The sequence below is a fragment of the Polistes dominula genome, unplaced genomic scaffold, assembly GCF_049000335.1.
Source record: "Polistes dominula isolate Pdom_NZ unplaced genomic scaffold, Pdom_raw_medaka contig_77, whole genome shotgun sequence".
NCBI classification, from domain to species: Eukaryota; Metazoa; Arthropoda; class Insecta; order Hymenoptera; family Vespidae; genus Polistes; species Polistes dominula.
This window is the reverse complement of record NW_028301152.1, coordinates 637798-661023: the sequence shown is the minus strand read 5'-3', so window position 1 is coordinate 661023 and position 23226 is coordinate 637798. Positions and strand designations below refer to the sequence as shown.

The 23226-nt window shown below is 26.0% G+C and overlaps 3 protein-coding genes across 10 annotated transcripts; all 3 read right to left on the bottom strand.

Moving 5' to 3' along the window:
• Positions 1-4649: 4649 nt before the first annotated feature.
• On the bottom strand, positions 4650-5979 carry Spase12 (Signal peptidase complex subunit Spase12). 3 transcript variants are annotated; one of them, XR_016178467.1, is made up of 4 exons: positions 5657-5934; positions 5312-5371; positions 4975-5225; positions 4650-4808 (listed from the first exon to the last, which is right to left on the bottom strand). XR_016178467.1 is itself a non-coding variant. In XM_089178154.1 (4 exons), the coding sequence occupies exons 2-4, from the start codon at positions 5699-5701 to the stop codon at positions 5043-5045; spliced, it is 288 nt and encodes a 95-aa protein (XP_089034280.1). In that variant the 5' UTR covers positions 5702-5786; positions 5853-5979; the 3' UTR covers positions 4650-5042. The 3 variants fall into 3 exon arrangements, 2 of the variants coding, with proteins under 2 accessions (XP_089034280.1, XP_015172109.1); XM_089178154.1 differs by having other exon boundaries at positions 4650-5225; positions 5657-5786; positions 5853-5979; XM_015316623.2 differs by having other exon boundaries at positions 4650-5225; positions 5657-5932.
• A 322-nt stretch (positions 5980-6301) lies between these two features.
• On the bottom strand, positions 6302-17985 carry LOC107064066 (prestin). Of its 6 annotated transcripts, XM_089178145.1 has the most exons (15): positions 17912-17985; positions 17279-17346; positions 12285-12399; positions 11912-12073; positions 11639-11749; positions 11361-11545; positions 11115-11279; positions 10721-10825; positions 10118-10251; positions 9289-9451; positions 8949-9125; positions 8408-8680; positions 8157-8324; positions 6808-6921; positions 6302-6645 (listed from the first exon to the last, which is right to left on the bottom strand). In XM_089178145.1, the coding sequence occupies exons 3-15, from the start codon at positions 12379-12381 to the stop codon at positions 6385-6387; spliced, it is 2115 nt and encodes a 704-aa protein (XP_089034271.1). In that variant the 5' UTR covers positions 12382-12399; positions 17279-17346; positions 17912-17985; the 3' UTR covers positions 6302-6384. The 6 variants fall into 6 exon arrangements, with proteins under 6 accessions (XP_089034271.1, XP_015171819.2, XP_089034273.1 ...); XM_015316333.2 differs by lacking the exons at positions 17279-17346; positions 17912-17985 and adding an exon at positions 15607-16111; XM_089178147.1 differs by lacking the exons at positions 17279-17346; positions 17912-17985 and adding an exon at positions 15607-16111 and having other exon boundaries at positions 11912-12062.
• LOC107064067 (juvenile hormone esterase) lies at positions 16214-22908 on the bottom strand. The gene is made up of 11 exons (XM_015316336.2): positions 21773-22908; positions 21520-21651; positions 20479-20635; positions 19395-19580; positions 19092-19288; positions 18836-18992; positions 18519-18667; positions 18301-18445; positions 17912-18044; positions 17279-17346; positions 16214-16931 (listed from the first exon to the last, which is right to left on the bottom strand). The coding sequence occupies exons 1-11, from the start codon at positions 21977-21979 to the stop codon at positions 16555-16557; spliced, it is 1908 nt and encodes a 635-aa protein (XP_015171822.2). The 5' UTR covers positions 21980-22908; the 3' UTR covers positions 16214-16554.
• Between the last annotated feature and the right edge of the window lie 318 nt (positions 22909-23226).

Below are 23226 nucleotides of genomic sequence, written 5' to 3'. Positions count from 1 at the left end.
TAGTTTAGGAGTCCATTGTGGACAAACAACGTGACACGTAATTTATATATATTAAGAAGATATATATATATATATATATCAAATTATCAAATTTCCGTTTTAATAGAATTATAATATTTGCTTATTTAAAATGTATTTTTCATCCTTATTTGTGCAGTGATAGTAAAATTCTAACACAATGATTCGTTGCAAAGTAAAAGTAAATGTCTTGCTTGTACAATTGCCAACTAAACTATAGTTATTTGAAACGTAATTACACCATATCATGGAAAACTATAGTTTACGGTTATAGGATACGATTAACATTGAATTACCGTTTCTATTTGCACATTTAATTGGATGGGCGTTACTAGTGTGCCATGACGATGGTGCGAAAAGATTTTTCTTTATTATAAAACTTTGAAATTTGTTTCATTTTTCTTTCTTTTTCTTTTTTTCGTAATCTCTTTCAATAAGTATACATCAGTTTTGTTCGTATATATATTTTTTCGTTACACACTGTATTAACACGTGAAAAATTCGTATCATCTGATTATTGTGAAAATGTGATCGGTATAATTGTATAATTATATATATATATATATATTTTTTTTTTTGTTGATAAACTTCCGTATTTTCCGTATATAAATACATAACTTTCTTAACTCATTACGGTTCTTAGTTAATGAGTATTACATAAAATATTTGATATAATATGTTCGAGAATATTTGTTTTCTTTTTTATTTAGGATAAGATAAGAACCTAATTAATAAGCCTTTTTTTAAAGAAATCGTTTCTATTAAGTAATATATCAAAAAGCATTTTCAATATTGTATATTTGAAATGAACAATATAAGTATGGTTTTATACCATTTTTTTTTAGTTTAATTTTTTTTGATAATAAAAACTATTTTTATATACCATTATTTGTCAATAAAATATTATATTATATTATTATATTATATTATATATTTAATAATAAATAATATAACATATAATTAATTAATTAAATTAATTAAATTATATACATATACTATAATGTAATTTAATACTAATAATTAATTAATAAAATACTAATAATTAAATAAAGTTTTTTATTATTATATATATATTATATGATCTTTCAGTAAAAAGAAAATTATTAAATTATTAGTATTTTTTAATAAAAAAAAAAAAAAATAGTAATTTTTTAATATACAAATTTTTCAGTTTTTCATTACAGAATACCGTAATAATATTTAATATTTATTTTGAATATTGAAAATAATATAATTTATATATATATAATATTAATGTAGTTTAAATATATATAATTTATATACACATATGTATTTAATTGTATTTGTTATATCCGGTAGAAAATTGATGGTGTAAAAGAATGAGAGCACAAATGTTATGTGAACATTTCCACGAAATGACATAGTGTTGTGTCGTTTCATTTGTAAATCATTGGATTATAATTTTAATTGCGTTTCTTCCTTGAAAGAAGTTTGGTTGGTTCGTTAAAAGATCATCTTAAAAGTTATCGATTACCCAACGCCCTTTTTCTTTCACATTCATGTAGAAAGTGTTACAGCTCTGTTTTGATCGGAAACGCATTTCTCGATTCTTCCTTTTAGACATTCCCTATCTTTCATTTATCTCTAAACCACAAATATCCATGAAAATAAAAGTTACTTATAAATTTAAATGAGCTAATAATTATTTATTACTGAATATTTAATCTGTTAATGTATTATTATCTAATGGATATAGAATATTAAGAAATGAATAAGATAAGAGATCGATTTTAATAAAACATGAACTAATATCTCTTATATTATACAATATGTTTATATACAAGGTGGATTATTAAAAGTTCCTCAGTTATTTAATAAATCAATTATCTTTTTTTAAAGTGAAAACTTCTTTAGAATCTGGCTGATTTGATAATCGTGAAATGAAAGAAACCGTAAAACCGATGAAACAAAAATAATCTAATTAATTAATAAAATTCTATATATATAAAAATTTAGTTGTCACAATATGTTTGTAACAACTACTCAACTTATTTTAATGAAATTGATTTTATTTCACACGTGATTTTTTTCCAACTTAGCACATAGCACAATTTTTATTTATTAATTACTAATTTAAAGATTTTTATTTAGAGGTTATCTAAGTTCTGTAAGGTTCTTTTAAAAAAAAAAAATTATATAAAATAGTAATTGTATGTAGTATTGAAAATCACCTTTTAAATTTAGACCCACCCTATACGAATAGAAATGGTATTACATATAAATATATACGTTTCTGTCGGTGATATATGCATCACCAAAACGTTAATACCGATTTCACTATTTCGGAATCACTATGATGTGTCGATAATATCCCCCTATAGACGTGTGTATGTGTACGCAATAGAAAGAAATCGTCCACACGATCTTCCTCGTAACTTTCAGTGTTTATAACGCACCGTTGCTTGCTTGTGAAATGTTAATCTAACGTTCTTATATGCATATAACATAAGTTGATTAAATAATCCAAATCATTTCTAATCTTAAACTATTGCGAATTAAAATAACGACGTTAAAAATAAGAAAAAAAAAACAAAACTATCTTTATTCCTTCTATTGTAACATTTAAATTTATAATATATTTATATTTCTTTTTTTATTATTATATCACAAAGTTAGATTGTCAGTCGATCGATAAGATATATCGCACATTTAGCGAAAGTTAGTTGCATAATTATTAAATAGAATGAATTATATTATAAATTAAAATAATATATAAATAATTATAATTATATTATAATTATTAAAAAAAAAAGAAAAAAATAATATGTTAACTTAAATAAAACAATTGTATTATTTCCATTAATAAAATAAAATACAAATGTTTGTTTTAACAAGAAGATTGCATTTTGTCTTGCACTCACTTCGAAAAATAAATGTTGCATTTCAAGTGCAAGTTCACAGATTAGTTTTCAATATAGGCAGAATACTTTTTTACTCGACCATCCTTGAATGTGATTTAATGATTCTTCGTAAAGTTGTTCTGTTTTTTTATTTTTATTTATTTTTTTTTTTTTTTTTTATACTCTTGCATCGATGAAGCCGACAGAGTTACAGGAAGTGGTGTAGCTCGCATACTTAAAATATCCTTCATACAGGGAGAAAGCGTTTCGTAACTAAATGCACATATATTTTTTATGTATCTCCCCATATGTACTGCTATGGGATCAAAGTATATGATCATTGTAAGAGATTGAAGTAGAAATAAAAAAAATAAAAAAAAAAATAGAAAATAAACGTTAAAGAAAGAAAATATGTTTCGCGAATCAAATGAAACGATAATTCTTATTCTATTCTGTGAAACGTCATTTTGTTTTCAAGTTCGAAACTGGATCAGGATAAATGGTTGATTAAAATGAAACGACGATTACCTTCCGGCTTTCGAACGTTCCCAATGTTTTTCATTAGATGAAAGCTGATGGAACCGACGAGACGACGATTTTCGTTACGTCATTTTTATTTTGAACTACTTTTTAAAATTACACATTGTACGAATGATGAGAACTATTTTTTTGTTGTTGTCTTCCTTCCTTCCTTCCTGCTGATTCTTATATTTTTTTTTAATAATTTTATTATTACTTATTTCCTCTTTTTTTGTTTATTCTTCTTTTTGAACAAATTAAGTAAATTAATTTTTTTGATAGAAATTTAAACGATGACACTTGCAAATTCAAATTTCTTCTTTTTTTATATCTCACTTTCATCGCATTGCGAAATATCAGATTTGAATTTCTCTACAGATTTAGTAGAAATATTTGAAACGAAAGCAAAATTTAACGTTTACGAGAGAGAGAATTTTATATTCTTATATTTATTGTCCGCCGATTAGAATGTTAATTAGACATTTTAATTCGTTGTAAATTTCTCTATTCGATGTATCAATGTACTTTTATATCTGTATTAATGGATGCTTATGAAAAGAGAGATTATTTACAATTTTTTATGCGATATCGTAAAAATAAATCTCTCCTTATTTTGCGAATCGTATAAATAAAAATCATGTAATTATTTAATAAGTCAAAATTGATATGAATTCCTTTTAATATATAAATGTATAATATATAATCTTATTATAAATAATATATATATATAAAATAAAATAATGAAATATAACAAATAGATATTAAAAGAATTAATCAATCATTTTAAAAAGAAGTATAATGAAAAAGATTCTTATTTTCTACACATTAAAAATCATTTTAATTATTGAAATATTTAAAATTGATAATGAAAGTACTTTTTAATAGAAGATATTCACAAATTGTTAACGAAGTATCATAAAAACGATTCTATACTTGTCGAACACTCTTGAAAGTGATTTAATTGATGTTTAATTTTGAGAGTAGTATATACATCATCATCGTGCGATGAAAGAAAATGAGGGACATGCTGAATGAAAGTCTAAACGTTGGAACTCGTCCAAAGCACGACAATGTAGAATGTGATATTGCCATAAATGAAATATAATCTTTAAGAGGGAAAATAACGCGGGGAAATTGACGATTGACAGATCGTAAAAACTTATATTGTTGAATTACTTCCTTCTCGCCATATAAAAATATGCAGTACTGGTTTCCATAAGATGATAGATAATGATTGTAAATCTTCCTGTATATATTTTATATATAATTTTAATAGCTGCAGAAAATGATATATTTTGATGATGATATATTTCTTAAATACTATTTTATATTCTTATTTGAATAATATTATCATTATTATCATTTTGTATATATTCCAACGAATTTTTCTAGTGTATAGTGTCATTTTTTCTGGAAATGTTTATTACAACACTGTTAACGAATAAATATGTCAAAACGATTTACTTTGTATTACATCATCGGTTATTAAATACTGTGGAATGTTGTTTCTTTAAAGTCCCACACATTTAATTTATAAAACATTATATTAACCGTATTAATATCAGTCTCTTTTTACCTTTGCACTTGGTCAAGCAAGAACTTGGATAACACACTTTATCTATTTGAAAAATATAAATATATCATTTATTTTTTCTTTTTTAATTTGGTGTTAACTTCGGCTTGTGGTTTTTGCCAATCTAATGGTTTACGACGATACATGGGCCATGGTGGTACTGTCACTAAAGCAGCCATAACGAAACCTGCACCAAGGATGTAAATTGTTTGAGAAAATTGTTGAATGACGTATCCCCATATGAGACCAACGACCTGCACAAAAGATTTTATCAACGTTGTTTTCTTAAAGCAATATTAACAAATTGTAAGAATAAATAATCATAAAAATTATTACTAACTCCAAAGAGAGTTATGATGACTCTTGAAAGTTTCTCAGCTCTACCTTGGCCATCATAGTCCTGTAAATGACAGATATTCAATCAAAAATAAAACTTACATGACAATATATTTTTTAATATTTACATTCTTACATTACAAATATATGTCAAAGATATAAAGATTTGTTTTTAATTAATCAATAATGTTTAATGTGTGTGTGTAGAAAATTTCAAAATTGTATCAAGAGACATTGACGTATGGAAATGCATAACCTCTAAATAGGTTATGAATTTAAAACATTAATAATTCTCTATTAACGAGCTAGAATTTTTATGAATTTTAATAAAATTATATTTATAACTTACCATATGCGTAGGTATAGACCTTATATATTGCAACCAAGAACTCATTTTGTTAAATAAATAAATGTTTTAGACGTGGCAAAATTTGTACAAGCACGAATACTATTATTCCATATGTTTTGAACAGTGTTATCTGTAAGACGATTCTTTAACTATACTGCTACCACCATCTATGTATTTAAAAGAGAACTAAACTCACAGATCGACGTATGAATGATTGCATACTTTCAGGCGTTTTAAATTCATCTATTATAATCATAGAGATACTACACATAGAACAAACAAGTCAGCATAAAACCTGTCGGTGAAATAAAAAGAGATAGAAGATAGGAGGTTGATCTGTTGTCTCTCTCTAACTTGCACTGAGCAGCGCATGCGCATTAGTCTGCTAGTAGAGGTGGCACGACAAGTCTAATGCGCATGCGCCGGTATCGCATGCGTTAGAAAGAGACAACATTAACATTTCGACGAGTTTAAGCAGAGACATTTCCACTTACACATTCAACAAAAATAAATTATCAGATAATAAATCTGATAAAGTACGAAAGAGAAGAATATTTATGAATTATTATAAAATAATAATGTTCCTTTTTTTTTTAAATAAAATAACATGAGTATTTATTATAATAAGAAAAATGTTATCCTACATTATTAATTTCTAATCGTTTTATTTATAAATATTTATTTAATATTAATGTAATTTTTTCATCCTAAAAAAAAAAATTATTATTTTACGTCGATATTGTCATAATATTATTTGGATGTTGTGCATAATATACAGCATCAGAAATCGTAGGAAATAATCCAAAGGTATGATCATTGGATTCCAATAAATTACATTTCGTCATCATTTCGTAAACAGGTCCGCAAGTTCCAGTAATATAAACTGAAACGTTTATTTCATTGTATTCGTTGATTAAATTTTTTAACATATTTACACCAGCTGAATCGATGTATGTCACTGCCGAAAAATCCAATATCAGAGTTTGCATCTGTAAAAATATATAATATAATAAATGTAATTATATTTCTCGAAGATATTTTACAAATAAATTAAAAATATAATTGAAAGTCATTATAGATAGCAGGATAAATTTTTCAATAAAAAAAGTATGGCAAATTAATTAAAAAAAATAATTTAAAATAGAAATTACGGTATCTTTGATCGTCGTGCTGCCATAATTTTGATTCAAAGTATTCCTACTAATGTATAAGTGTTGCGAGGAACACGATGATTGATCGGTGTAATAGGAATTTGAGTATTTTATCTGAAAAAACAAAAAAGAAAAACATAATTATTTTTAAATAATATAATACGAGATGATATATTATTATCGAATAATTCGATAATATATCGAACACATCTTTTCGATTTTTTAACAATTATTTTACTATTCTAATACATTCTACACACATTACAGGAAAATTTTATCCTCGAAGTTATCATTGCGCATGAGCGATAAAACAAATACATTAGAATGCTAAAAATGTTTAAATCAAAACGTTACAATCTTAAATTCTATTAATTTAATAGATTATTTCTGTTATGTACATGCGCAACGTTCGGAAAGTCATATCAACAACATTGAATAAAAGAACTTTCACAGATGACAACGTGCCAGTGTGAAGGTGAATTTCGAAGAAGACGATACTCCGATCATATACTTGGTGTTTTTAAACAACAATACATCTTCCTTTCGATTATTTAACAATTATTTTAGTATTCTAATACACTCTACACACATTACAGGAAAATTTTATCCTCGAAGTTATCATTGCGCATGAGCGATAAAATAATTACATTAGAATGCAAAAAATGTTTAAATCAAAACGTTACAATCTTAAATTCTATTAATTTGATAGATTATTTTTGTTATGTACATGCGCAACGTTCGGAAAGTCATATCAACAACATTGAATAAAAGAACTTTCACAGATGACAACGTGCTAGTGTGAAGGTGAATTTCGAAGAAGACGGTACTCCGATCATATACTTGGTGTTTTTAAACAACAATACATCTTCCTTTCGATTATTTAACAATTATTTTAGTATTCTAATACATTCTACATACATTACAGGGAAATTTTATCCTCGAAGTTATCGTTGCGCATGAGCGATAAAATAATTACATTAAAATGCGAAAAATGTTAAAATCAGAAACTGTTATGCACATGCGCAACGTTAGGAAAGTCATATAAACAATAATAAATAAGAAAAATTTGAACTGTCTTTTATAGAGGACAACGTGCGTTCAGTCTGACAATGAATTTCGAAGAGGAAGGTGTTTTGAATTTATACTCAGTGCTTTTACACTACAATATACATTTCCTAACTTTAATTAACAATTATTTAAGATATGTTAAACATTGTGGATATGATTGTACTCTTTCTCTTTCTTGTTCTAACACTATATTCCGATTTTTTTTTCACATCGTTTTATAATATATTACGATTACCGTCTCTCAAAATGTTTTTACTTTAAAAATTGATTTATAATTATACCTCATCTATTTTGTCATCTTCCGTACTATTTTTCGTATTTCTCTTTATCAATTCTTTTCTTGGTATTACTTCGGTTAGTTTATAAACTGTGTCACAAAAATGTTGTCTAGATGCAAAGTTTAAACTTCCCGAGTAATGAAATATTTTAATTCCTGTAATCTCGATCGTCTGAAATAATTGATGTATTTTTTGATGATTGAATTAATTAGAAAAAAAAAAAAAAATAATAAAATAAAAGAAAATTGTCATACTCCTTTATATCTTTGAGAGTCCAAATAAAGTTCAGTACCAGGTGCCAATGCAAGTAAACATGCATAGGGTTGAGTAACAATTATAATTAATTTCGTAAGACATACGAATAAACCAATGATCAGACCATATTCAACGTCCAATAAAATAACTGTGAGAAATGTGATTGCCCAAATACCGGCATCTATTTTATCCAATTTCCAAAATTTTAGGAAATCTGTTATCTTCATCAGCATACCTTGAAGAGCCACGACGATTATACTCGCTAGAATACACTAAAAAAAAAAAAAACAAATCATTTTCATTTAATGCAAGTTACATCGTAGGAAAATTATTTTTTAGAATTGTTTTTTTGTTTGTTTGTTGAATAAAATAATTTCAACAATATAAATTTCAAGTGTTCAATAATATGATTCTAAACAAAATTAAATTAATCATAAATTTGTAATAATTAATAATTTAAAATTACTCCAATATATAATTAAACATTGTTTATATTTTATTAGAAATTAATGAAAAATGAATGATTTAAAAAAAAATTACTCGTGGAAGAGGTTCGAAGAATGGTCCAATCCATAATAAAACGCTGACCAAAATACCACAAGAAATGAAACTTGCTAATTGTGTACGTCCACCAACAGTTTCTTGGATCAATGATCTCGATAATGAGGCGGTGAATGGCATGCATGAAAAAAATGATCCAAAAAGATTTCCAAGACCCTAGAAAAATAATACCAAGTATATAATTCTATAAGTACTATTCACTTGTAACTTTTTTTTATTGTTGGTTTTATAGTAAAAAAAAAGAAAAACCTTGAAGAGTAAATGTGTGTGTGTGTGTGATGATGATGATGATGATGTTGAAAGATATAATTGAACTTACCTGAGCAACTAATTCTTGATTGGCGTCTACTTCGTAACCAACCTTTTGCGCAAATATTAAAGCCATTGACATAGATATAGTATAGGAAACTAAAGTAATTATGAAGCTATCAAGCAGAACGTTTGGTATTAGAGAAAGTGGAGGTAACGATGGAGTTGGTAATCTGAAATTTTATAATGATTTAATATCAATATAAGATTAATTGTTAAGTTTGACATATTCTCTTTCTATTCAAATATTCATATTTCCAAATGTTTGTTAAAGTTATTTCAAATTTGTAAAGATTAACCCTTTCGCTACTACAAACCACTATAGTGGCCCTCCATAAGATGTCACTGAGATACTATGGGCCTACTATAGTGGCCTTCCATAAAATATCACGTATTTTACATACGACGAACGTATGCAGTTATAGCACTAAGTCAAATATCCCACTCTTGGGAACGTGTAATTTTAGTATTTTGTTTTTTTTTTGAATTCAATGCAATTTTGTTTCTAATGATTTTTAGTATTTTTATTAATAATTATTAATTTGAATTATTTTAAATAATTTTAATATCAACAATAAAATTACTTTAAAATACAGTGCAATTTTGTTGCTGCTGCACGTATTAGTAGCTCGTACAATAGAAATAGCACCTAGTAGAAAATACGCCCGTTGCGTGCGAAAGGGGTAAACTAACGTTTAATAAGATATTTCTATAATTGACATATTTGATTGTGATCATAATTAAGAGTTTAAACTTTATGAAGATTAAAGCGTTACATTTTCTAAAATTTGATATATATATTTCATTTATAATTATAATAATAAATTAAGTATATTTACCCAACTGGTATATCACCGACTATTTTAATATTGTATGCTTCTGTTAACTTCATATACATTGATATTAAAGTACCACCCACTACTACTAACATTTCTATTGGTATTGGAAATGGACTTATTCTAGCGAATCTTGGCTAAAAAATATGATAATTAATTTTTTTTTAAATAAATATTCTTATCATTAAAATAAAGGCAATGTTCATTTTGAGTAAAGAGCAATAATTTACATGAATTTTATTTATAATGTTGATAAATTACAGATGATTGTCAATTATTATAATATTAAACATGTTATATCATTTTTTTTTTTATAAGATTTTTTTGTGAGACACATATGCATGACTGGTGATGTGATTTTTGATAAAATCTTTTCGATATTTCTTATGTTCCACATTTATGTTTGAAATTTATATTTGACAATCATATATTGTCTTGTAATTTATAATTATCACAGTTGTGTGGATATCAAACTAAAAAATTGTATCAATCAAGACGATTGGTATTTATCAATATTATAAATAAAATTTCATATAAATTAAAGAAAAAAAAATAAAAAGGTTAAAAAATTGAAGAATAATAAATGAACATTATTATAATACTTACTTTTAAGAATTGATTATTAAATATCAAGATTACAATCGTTATGGCTGACAAACTCAAAGCAGCCACATTGACTTTATCAATATTATTAAAAATATCAAAATATGTCTGAAATGAAAAAAAAATATATAAAATATTATTATTTTATTTAAATATAAGATCATTGTGAAAAATCCTGTATTTATATTATATGAGATTATGATTATCGATGATGATTCAAACGAGTGGTTAATAACAAATTTGAAAATGTATTTATTTTCAATACACCAAAGTTTTATATAAATAAATTTGAATGTACATTTTCAATTGAAAATTTTTCAGATAGAATTATTTTTTGACTTGCTTGTGTATCATCGTTTACAAGACATTTTGTATATTTAAATGAATTTATACTTACAAGTATTAGTTTAAATATACCTCTTCGTGGTATTAAAGTTAAACCAAGAAGATCCTTAACTTGTGACGTGAATACATGTAAACCAGCAGCTGTTGTAAAGCCACTTATTAGGCTATCAGCCAAGAATGAAGATATAACGCCCAATCGTAATACGTACATTCCTAACTAGACCAGATATCTTGAGTTACACGTTATATATCGAATAATCAATCGATCATTAATTATGAATTTTAACAACAACGTCACCTGCGTTAGACCAACGACGAAGGTTACAACAGTAGCTACTTGTATCGGTGTATACTCATGATTGATCATATTCGATCCTATTATGTTCGCACTGTCGATTTGTGTGCTATTGTTCATAGTATTTTCCATCGAACTATACGTCACTACCACTTTGCCGGTCATCATACAAATTACTGCGAATGTACCTACAATTTAAGGATGTTATCGTAAAATTGTAATAAAATCATAAATAAGATTTTATTTGAAAATTTGATGTAATCAAAATAAAAGTAAATTACCCATTGAGTTGTGTCTGGATGTGCCGAATAAAAAATATATTAATACTGGAAAGAAAGCCATGTAAATGCCAACTATAGATGGTACATTGCCGAGTATTGCATACGCCATTCCTATATAATAATTGTATTCATTAATAATAATAGTAATGTGTGTCATTTTATTAAATATTAAAATTAATTTATTAATTATAATTAATTTAATAATATATTATTTAATATAATAATTAATATAATATAATAAAATATCCAAAATTATTAATAATAATTATATACCTTGTGGTATGTGCATAACAGCTACTGTAATACCAGCAACTATATCACCAAGAATATTATTCCTCCAATTATATTTTGGCAACCAATCTATCAATGGTACTGTTTTTTTCAACATTTTCCACGGACTGGCATTGTTCCATCTTCTGGAAATCTGTTCGGTAACTGTATCAAGATAAAATCTTAATGATTAATCCAAAAAAAAAAAAGAAATCAAAGATCATTTCAAGGATTCGTTTCGCTTTCGCGAAGATGAAATCTGTAATATCGATCTATTTAAAAAAACAACAACAACAACAACAAAAAGAAATAATAAAGAAAAGTAAAAACCAATAATATTTCAATCTAAAAATGTAAGGTCACTGACTCAACTTACGATTTCTCTTTGGTTTCGCATACTTGCACACACGATGCAATTCGTCTTGACGATAGATCGGTCTTATTACGGTCATTTCTTTTGTCATTGTCGCCATATTTGATTTTGGAACGAACTGCAACATAAAAATAAAAATAAAAAATAGCTGAAAATGAACAAAAATTATATTCTCCGTACAATTTTTTTGTTCAAGGATAAATATTTTTTGATAAGTAACAAAAAACAAGAAAAAAAGAAAATAAAAAGGGTAGGAAAGATAGAAAGGAAAGAATTTATTGTTGAGACAATGTAGGCTAATAATGGGTTCGAGCGTATAAAGAATGTTTGTTCGAAAGTAGATGGCAGAAATATTGGCCCTGTTTTCTTTTTTAGTATTAGTATAGGATGATAGTTAGGGACGTGTTGTTTCGAAATAAAAGGACTCGTTTTTTTCGTGAGCGTTGGTTGTGCACGATCCAGACCGTTTTGTTTCGTTGATACACACACGTACACACACACACCTTGGTAGGCGTTAATGACTTGGCTCTTGCTAAAAGCCACAGAAAAGACTCGGTTGATTTTCAAGGGTGGATTATTAATAGCAGAACGAAAGAATACAAATGAAACAAACAAAGAGATAAGAAACAAAAAAAAAAGAACAAAAAACAACAAAAAAAAAATGAAAGAAAAGAACGATACGAAATTTAATTTCGTATCAAATGATTTGTAGTGTTCATTACTGTTACTTTACAATAATAAATATTAATTTTCAATATATATATAATACATTTTTCATTTTTATAAATAAACATATATATCGAGAATGAGATTTTTGTATTATTATGAACAAAATTCGAATACAGTTATGAATCGTTTCTTGTTCCTCCTCCAAAAAAAAAAAAAATAAAATAAAATGTCAATAAAATGATAATATAGTTTTTTATCTTCTTATCTTGAAGATACAGAAATTCTCTATTAAATTCTTCCCGAAAATGTTAGAATACTACAAGCGATAAGATTCGTCCAATGAAAAATAAGGAATATAAATCGTGTCGGAGAATTCCAGTGAACTCTTCTTTTTTTTTTTTCTTTTATTTCTTTTTTATTTTCTGAAATTTTTATCTTTATTACTTTTTTATTTTTTTTTAGCTTTAACTTGCTTACAAGTGTTTCAAGTTGGTAGCAACAAATGAATCTGATTAATGCTTTGTGGTTTTACTAAGGAAAGATTAGAATGACAAATAAATGGAACATTTTATCTAAGAACATTGACGTTTAATTGTCACCACAATCTATGGTTAACACATTTTGTTAATGAAGAGGCCTATTGCTTTACACAATACTTATGATAATATAATAACAGTATATAAATGTGTGTGTGCGTATATTTACAATTGGAATTTTAAATGAAACGATATATAATTAAATAATATCGTTCATTTTCATATGTAAACAAAATGTTTACTCATAGATGATTAGTTTAATCAATCGAATTGACCTAATTTTGTATTAGTTTTTTTTCTTTCTTCATTTTTCTTATCTTTCCCTTTTATTCATTATCAATACGAAATATTACGTCATATTTATTTTTAAGAAATTTTTCTTTTTTAACAAAATTCCATTTATATATATATATATATATATAATAAATATCGTAATTATATATTTATTTTTATCATTTGTGTTTTATCATACTTTTATTGGAATTTAATTTTTGTTCAGTTCGTAGAAAAGTTTTTTTTTTTCTTAAATGTTTTGTTCTTATGCTTATCTATGAATACAATTATTTAATTTATTTTCCCTTGTTTTTCTTCAAATTCTATTATCACAGAAATAATATTGATTAATTTTATTTTATTTTTTTTTTCTGTATATTAACATAAATAAATTAATATATTATTTGAATAATTAAAATTAATGGAATAATAATTTACCGTATTAAAAAGTCACAAATAGAAGTAAAACGATAAACAAGGAACAAAAATGCTTCTGGATGTTATTAGATAAGAAATTGGTTTGTAAAATTCCGTTCTGGAGATACGATCTTAAAAGATGAACCGAGTGCAGGGACGTATTTCTAACTTTGATGAACCTTTTAAAGTTTAATATTGGAGCAAAATCCAATAGATACGTTGAACAATTGCAAAGAGTGCAAAAAAAAAAAAAAGAAACTCCATGAAAGGTGTCTTGCACTTATCAGTCTCATAAAAAATGGAAGTTATTTATGACTCGACGTAATAATTTAGACAAACGTTTGTTGATTAATTTCAAGACAAAAAGGTAATATGTAAATAAATAATAAATTGTTTTTCTTACATCTTACAAACACTTTTGAAACGCACTTATTCACTTTTTTTAAAAATAATTTCTCTTTCTCTCATTAAAAATATTGAAACGATTCGAAAGACAACTGAAAACTAACATCGAAAAATAAGAATGAATAAAATGCTTTTAGAAAACGAATGCAACAACACTCTGTTGACGACAAGAGTGCTATACAAATATTAACATACTCGTGTTCTTCTTGTCACAGTAGTCTCATGATATACTACACTCACACACACATACACACATATATATATTTACAACTGACAAATGAGATAATGAGGAATATGGTGAGATAAATTTTTGATTCGAAACGTCTTCATTAATGTTGATTTTATTTCGTAACTTGTTTGGAGACGAATTCATTGTCTACCAGTCTTAAATTTAGATAGATTAATTTTAATAATTATTTATTGGAATAATTATATTATTAAAATTCATATATTTGTTGTTGGTTGTTGTTGTTGGTTGTTGTTGTTGAATTGTAAAATAAAGAAATGTTTGTGTCAAAAATAAAATAAAAAATTAAAACGAATGAAAATAAACTATGAAGTATATTTAAAAATAATAATAATAATAAAATAACTGTTACATTATGAATTATCATTTATACACATTAAATTAATTTTACCTAATTAAGTACTCGCAACGATAAAATTGAAGAAAAATAAAACAAAATTAAATTTCATATCATTTAATTAATAAAGTAAAATCAGAATGTTATAATTTACTTGAAACATATATTTTAATCACAGTAACAAACACACACCCACACCTGTATACACAAACACACGTACAGAGTAAAATACTATCGTTAAAATTTATGTTACCTACATCTGTCGATATGAAAGAGTTATGTGTCCTTTTCTGCCATATAAAAAGAAAAAAAGAAAGAGAGAAAGAGAAAGAGAAGAAAAAGAAAAAGAAAAAGAAAAAGAAAAAAAAATGAATGAATGAATGAATGAAATATCTTACAGTCGAACACACAACGGGAGAAAATTAATGTTTAAGAACAAACCTTTCTTTTGGTGTTATCTTCTTCGAAGAAATATCGTCATGGGACTTTTCACGATGAGGGATGAACGATGAGAATGAGAATGTGGATGTGAAGATGTGGTCGAAAGTATCCCTAAAGGAAGATCTACGATTCATACGGTCGATTAATTCAACTTAATGTGAGCCACCTCCTTCAAGAGTTTACTGTAATGCTTTTAACAAATGTTTGTTAGAAACACAAATAATAAAAAAGGGGGAGGGGAAAGATAAATGTAAATAATAATAATAAGTATATATACCTACCTTAGTAGCACAAAATATTGAATACATGTGTATTTAAACAGTTAAGCGTGTTTGACGACTATATCCGTCATCGCTTGATTATCGCGACACACACCGGAGGGTACTCTGTATACAGATCGTCACACTCTTAATTGATTAATATTAAAACGTGATTCAATGTATTTTTAAAAATTAAACTTTTATATTAAAATTGAGTAAATATTTAATAATAAAATAATTAATATTGCAAATTTAATATGAAAACTTTTAAATATTAAATACACATGTATTCATGTGCTAATAGGGTAATAATATTTACTTACATTTAATAAATACAGTAAATAATAAGAGAGAGTATATAAGATAGTAATAAATAATGTGAAAGATTTCGTGTATTATAGAAGAATGAAAGTGGTGTTGACCGATCGCGCGTTGCTCGATTACTATACTGATTGTGAGTAGAGTGAGTTTACTATGTTTGAATCGTGGAACTTAGAATGTCGAACGAGAAGGTCTTCTGCTGTGTTTCTACATTTCAAACGTTCACTATACATTCAATTACGTTAGATAATTTTCGTGAAAGGTTATACTCTCTGATTGAAGGTTTGTTTTTGTTGTTGTCGTTATTGTATTTTTTTTTCTGTGTCAAGTTCAATTACCTTCTGAAAGAAATTTCGACGTTGCTCGATTAGTTAGAATAAAAGAAAAAAAAAACATATACAAATACATATGTGGGTTTTTTTTTTCCTTGAGGTTTGTTTACCCGGGCGCTCAGTCTCTGGACCATTGTGCCCGGGCCCCTTGCGGGGAAAAACCTATGACCGTAGCGATCTCGCGGGTAGCCCCGACTCTCTTGGAAAGTGCAGCAGTCTGGCCGCCCCTGAGCCCAACGCATTGAGTTATGAGATGGAGGGAGGAGGGGAGTGATCAGTCCCACAACCAACCTCAATTGTGGGCTCGGTTTAGGTTGATCAACTCGGTACCTAGCTTCTCCGAGGGCCCTGAGAACAGGGCCTTCGTGTGTCTCATGCCAGGGCCAGGGCATCCAAAGATCCTTGAAGCGGTCTTTATATAAACATTGCATAATTATTTTATTGAATCCCTTTTTAATCAATACATCGAATTATTATTACTTAAATATATAAAAAGAACAAAACAAAAAGAAATAACACAAAATTTTATAACATAATAAATCATTATAATACAAAGTATATACCATGCTTTGCAATTGTACTTTGAATAAAATTTGTATTAATTGTGTGGTATCGTTTTAACCGCTTTTTTGGTATAATTTAAATTACATCCGTTAGATTGTGCACCAAAATGTTTGATACCAAATTGAACTATATCGATTATTGGATCCTTGTATCGATCATGTATTTTTAATTCTTCATTTAACCATAACATCTTACCGGATTTTCTCGAATCTGGCCAAACGATGTTCAATAAATTGTCATTGGTTCCATTTGGAGTTGGATTTCTGAAAAAAATTCATTAATTATTCATGTATACCAAAAATAAATTCTTACGTTTGAATCTAAATAACGATATTATAATTATTATTATTATTACTTATTTATTTATTTATTCAAAGATTGAGAATATTATTTTGAATTTGTTGATTTGATATTTAACGAAATAAAATACCAAAATAAATTTAGAAAGTCTGTAAATTTATGATAATGAAAGAGAAGTTAGTTTGAAGTAAAAAAATCTTTTTAAAGTATAATTGGTGACCTTGCATGATTTGGCCAGAATGAATAAATTTCTAAGACTGTTAACGATTCAATGCCAATTTGGTAACATTAAAATTAACATATAATACGTCTCTATATGTTTATGATAATGAAAGAGAATTTAAATTCATAATCGTAAAAAATAATTGCACAAATGGCGTGACAAAAGTTTACGATAAAAGTTTAAATCTAATATTAGGGAAAAAGTAATAAACGAAAGTGATGTAAAAAAAAAAAAAAAACAAACAATTGGTAATTAAAAGAGATACGTAATGAATATATATTTTTAGTGTAAATATATATACTGACCCATATTTAGCCATATTTGCCCACATACGAGTCATTCGTTTTTGTAACAACGTTATCGAGTTATTTGCATTTGGATCTATTTTAAATCTATCCGAATAAAATATCATTACAACTTCATCCCCATGAGCAGAACCTATGGAATATTAGATTACAATGATTAATATATTATAGGATCAAAATAAATTCAATTATTAACTTTTCAGACATTTTTTTCTTTCTATTCGCGTGTAAATATTCATAGAAAGATCGATTCGAAAAGTTTTTATAATTAAAACAAAAATATAATATTATATCTTCATTTGTTTTTAAATAAAAGTCAATTTGATTGTCAATATAAATTTATATGAGTATTAATATATTATATAATTAATTAATATAAGATAACTTACCATTTATATCCACCCCATAATCGATTTTATGCAAAGAGTTATCATAATCGAAATCATATCGATAATAATAAATAGGATCGTTGTATTTTGATAATAATTTTTGTGTATAATCTATCGGTGCTATAAATGCTACATCCGAAGTAAACTAAGAAATATTTCATTTCAAATAAAATATCGTTTTTAAATAAATAACCTTTTTATCATTTCATTAGATTTACCTGTATAGTCGTAGTACTGTAATTATCTTTTGAAGTATCGTTTTTAAAAATTACTGCAGGTGAATACAATGATCTGATATGTTGTATACATTGAAGATTTTTACTGTATGCCATAACATTATCAATAAGTTCCTGATGACTTTTTTTTGCTATTTGAACATTAATAAATAATAATATATAAATAATGTTAATGTTAAAAAAATCAATGTATAAATCCTTTCATTATTAGAAAAACCATATTATGATCCCTATAAAAGTATACTCTATAACGAAAAATGATTAAAAATCAGGTGTGTGAATAAAATTAAACTACTAACTTGCCAAATATATAAGTGTTTCGTTTTTGGTATAACCCATCATGACTGGACCATGATTAAAATTACCAGACATATATTTTTTCAATGAACACTCAGATATGAATGCATCAGGAATGTAATTAGCATCTTCTAAAACTGGTCGCATTGGTAAATCGATCTAAAAAAAAAAAAAAATAATTATGATTTAAAATTATTCATATATAAAAATATATATATATAATATATATATATATTTACGAATAAATGAATAACTTACTGATGAATAATTATCAATAACTTCGGTCAGACTTTGAACATTTACATTGTAATAAAATTCTAATAAATTTTCTCTGGTACCATTGTAACCAAGTCTTCGTGCAATTTGCATAACTTTACTTCTCACTTGTTCTGGTCTGTCAAATGCCCAAAAACATAATGGTGCTCCACTCATTGAAATTGTATTACGAAATAGACCTGCCGATAAATGAAAAAATGTAGAAAAAAGAATATTATTCTACAAATGTTTTACAAATATTTCAGATAATTGTGTGACAATAATAAGACAATTTGATTATATTACCTTTTGATCTTTCAGAAAGCAGTTGATAACCAACACTGGCAGAACCAGCACTAACTCCCATCAATGTTACTTTTTTTGGATCACCACCAAAATTGTGTATGTTGTCTTGGACCCATTTTAGGGCTAAACTTTGATCTTTCAGACCAGCGTTACCCGACGCATTTTTATTTTCCAATGATAAGAATCCTGTTTTAAAATAACATTGATTATTCATTTGATTCATTATATTTTTCATTTGTTAATGTTAACAATTTGTTTTCATGTTACAACGTTCAAATATTTTTATTATTGTTAAATATTTTGATTTAATCTTTCTTGTTGTTGTTGATTAATTTATTGGATATGTATTTTGTTTTGTTTTATTTATTTTAAATTATTATAATTAATCGAAGTTTCTAATATTGCGTTGAAATAATTCATATAATTCATAGGATATTTTTTATTCGACCAAAAGGGAGAAGATATTTACTCTGCCAATAATTCTCGTACGTAAATTTGGTCGAGTTAGTTGGCCATTTGCCAAATGCCTTGTTTATCGATCGTTCTCATCAAATTAATGAGAGATTCAACGCAGTTATATGTGTAATATTCGTAGTCGTTATTATACCGTATGGTCAACAAATTTCTAATACAAATTTCTATATATATATAATATTTCTAAATTAATTGTAATTTGTATATAGAAAAGAAATTCGTATGTTAAATCAATTAATTGAAACTTTAAAATAGATAACAATATTTTCATCAATTAATATACACTTTGACATAATTTATCATTAATGTATCATTTAAATTATTCTCATTTAGTATAAGAAAAATTTAAACCTAATTGTGCAGACAATTATGACAATAGATTGACACGTAATTTATATATATATTAAGATTATTTTCGATAAATAAAATATAATAATATAATATAACCATAATACTCTCGGATCGTATTATTGATATTTCTACTTATCGCTTTTTTACATTAGGGCGTTCGCCGACAGTCGAATTTTGGGCCTGGCGAGAAATTCAACCGAAACGGTCTGGGCTTAGAACGTGTTAACATTAATCAGTTTGATATATTAAATTAACGTACCAAGGGCACCCAATCGATAATTAATAGAAACTAATATGAGATCCTCTTCAATTATATAATCAGGAGAATAATATTTTTTCATATTTTGTCCACGAATGAAGGAACCACCAAAAATCCAACATAGAACAGCTTTAGGCTCTGTCCCATTTTTAGGAAGCTGCAAATAACACAATTGTTACAAAATAATACTAATAATAATAATCTTATTTCAAATTGTCTTTTTTATGAATTAAAATATCCTAAACGTGTTGTATAATAATAATATTAATAATAATAATAATAATAAATATTAATCAGGTTCTTTTACGTAACGAACGTATAAAACGCATGGTTCAAAAGTTTATTGCGGAAGTGCATAATCCTTGCTTACCACGAACAATTCATAAAAATTAACTTTCTATAGTTTGGTAATCGAGTTAATAGCACGTGACGTTTGTTTCTTTTCTTTTCTTTTCTTTTTTTTTTTTTTTTGTAAACGTTGAAATATCTTTGAGATAATATCAAATGTTTTGACCTATTAACGCATTATAGACCGATCACACATATGCTCTTTTTCTTTTTGTTGCACATTGCATGCACACACAACTCATTTTTAATTATAATATTATATTTACAAATTTCAAATTGTATAAAATGTTACGACAATGTATTATTTATCGTATTTGTGTATACACATTTATATTTTATCAATAATAATAATATTCACATTAAATACAATTATTACGAATTGTCATAAAATATAATCATTATTATAATCATTTCTATCACTCACACATATAGAATGCAAAATAATGACAATAAATGAGATTAATCGTTAAAAGAACAAAAAAACAATTATATTTTAGATTAATCAATAATTTATCTTAATTATTTAATTAATTTATTATTTATATCTGAAGAATTATTGTATTTATTTGTTTCTGTCAATCAATAAGATGTACAGTTGAATTAATTAATTAAAAAGAAAGAACTCGCTCAAACGTCACGTGACAAATAATAACAAGATATTATATATAATAATATTAATAAAAATATTCATACCTGAGGTGTATATACGTTGAGTTGAAGACAATCCTCGTTACCGACAAATTTGTTATTTAAAATTTGTGGACAAAGGTTACCTTCCTTGCTAGCATCGAACACATCTTTCCACGCATTTGGTTCTTTGGGTGCCTACAAAAATTAATTCTTCTTCTTTTCTCTTCTTTTTTTTTGTTTATTTTAAAGCTCACTTTTCAAGCTCACTTTTCTCTTCCTTTCTTTTTTTTTTTTATAAAAAAAACGATAAACTTACCGCGAATTTAAGATAACCAGTTGGTGGTTGAGCATAAGGTATACCTCTGTACGAATGATACCTTTTAGATTCTCTGATTGTAGTAAAAACTCGACCTTTAACCGGTCCCTTTGTAGTTTGTACTATTGGCGAATATTCAAAAGTAAGTGACAATTTTATGAGACATAGTTGTACAACTAAAAACAACACTAAGGATAAATTTGTCATCGTTACTAGTTAAGATTAAACTAACGACTAAACATAATCTGTTTCTTTTAATGTATATATATATAGATATATATGTCATTAGCCGTTTTAGCAAATAGATTGGTCTAATTAGAGGTTAACGATAGGTAAAAAGGTGGGGAGTGTGTGTGAGTTTTATGCTGTGTAAAGTGAGGAGTATGATGTGAAAGAGAGAGAGAGAGAGAGAGAGAGAGAGAGAGAGAGAGAGAGAGAGAGAGAGAGAGAACGGAAAACATAAAATACATTTTTTTCTTTTTTTTTTTTGTTTAACTGAAACGGAAAAAATATTTTTACACAAAGTTTGATTATATTATCAAAAATGTATATATGTGTAATCTTATCTTATTAATAATTATTCTTCGCAATAATTTTTAAACCAGTATGGAATATTTTATTTTTATCTAATGTAAGTATAAGTGTATTTATTTTAAAGAAAATAGAAATATTATCAAGTATTATCGTACACATTTTATAAAATGTGTTAAAACAACGAATATTTATGAAGCAAAATAAATGAAAAGAAATGAAACTCACTCAGGTGGCGATTGCAAACATATCATTTACGTTTAAAAATGTTTCTTATATCTTTTTTTTCTTCTTTTTTTTTTTTTTTATCTACTTGGATGAGAATAATTAATTAAACGAAACGATATACTACTACATTTGTCACTTTCAAATGATCATTTCTTTTTTTTTTTTTTTTCTTTACCATTTAAAACTCGTTAATACTTTCTTGTTTAAATTTAATTAATCGTAGTGACCAAACCAACATATTGATGTTCGTTCATAGTTAATAATTAAATGCGATAATGTGTTGATCTTGTCTTTTTTTTTTTTTTTTTTTTTACTTTCAATCGACGTTACATAATTTTAAATGTAATTTTAATTAACACTAAATATTAAAAAAAAAAATGAAAGAAAGAAAATAAAGAATAAAAAGTTGTAAACTTTTAACAACATTTTTTCAATAGTTTTACGTTTTCTTCTTTGTTTTTGTTTTTTCGTTTGTAAAGAAATGTTTAAAAAAAGAAAAACAATTTACACAATGTTAAGTAATGTATGCTCATAAAAATGAATGAGTCAAAACGCCACTTAAAAAATAATTTTTGCGATAGTTGTTAATGTATCTTTTCGTTATTATTTTTTATCGCTTTATTTTATTTTACAAAAATTTTTTTTTCTTTCCCCAAAAAAAAATAAAAAAGAACCGAAGAAAAATATCGAAAAGT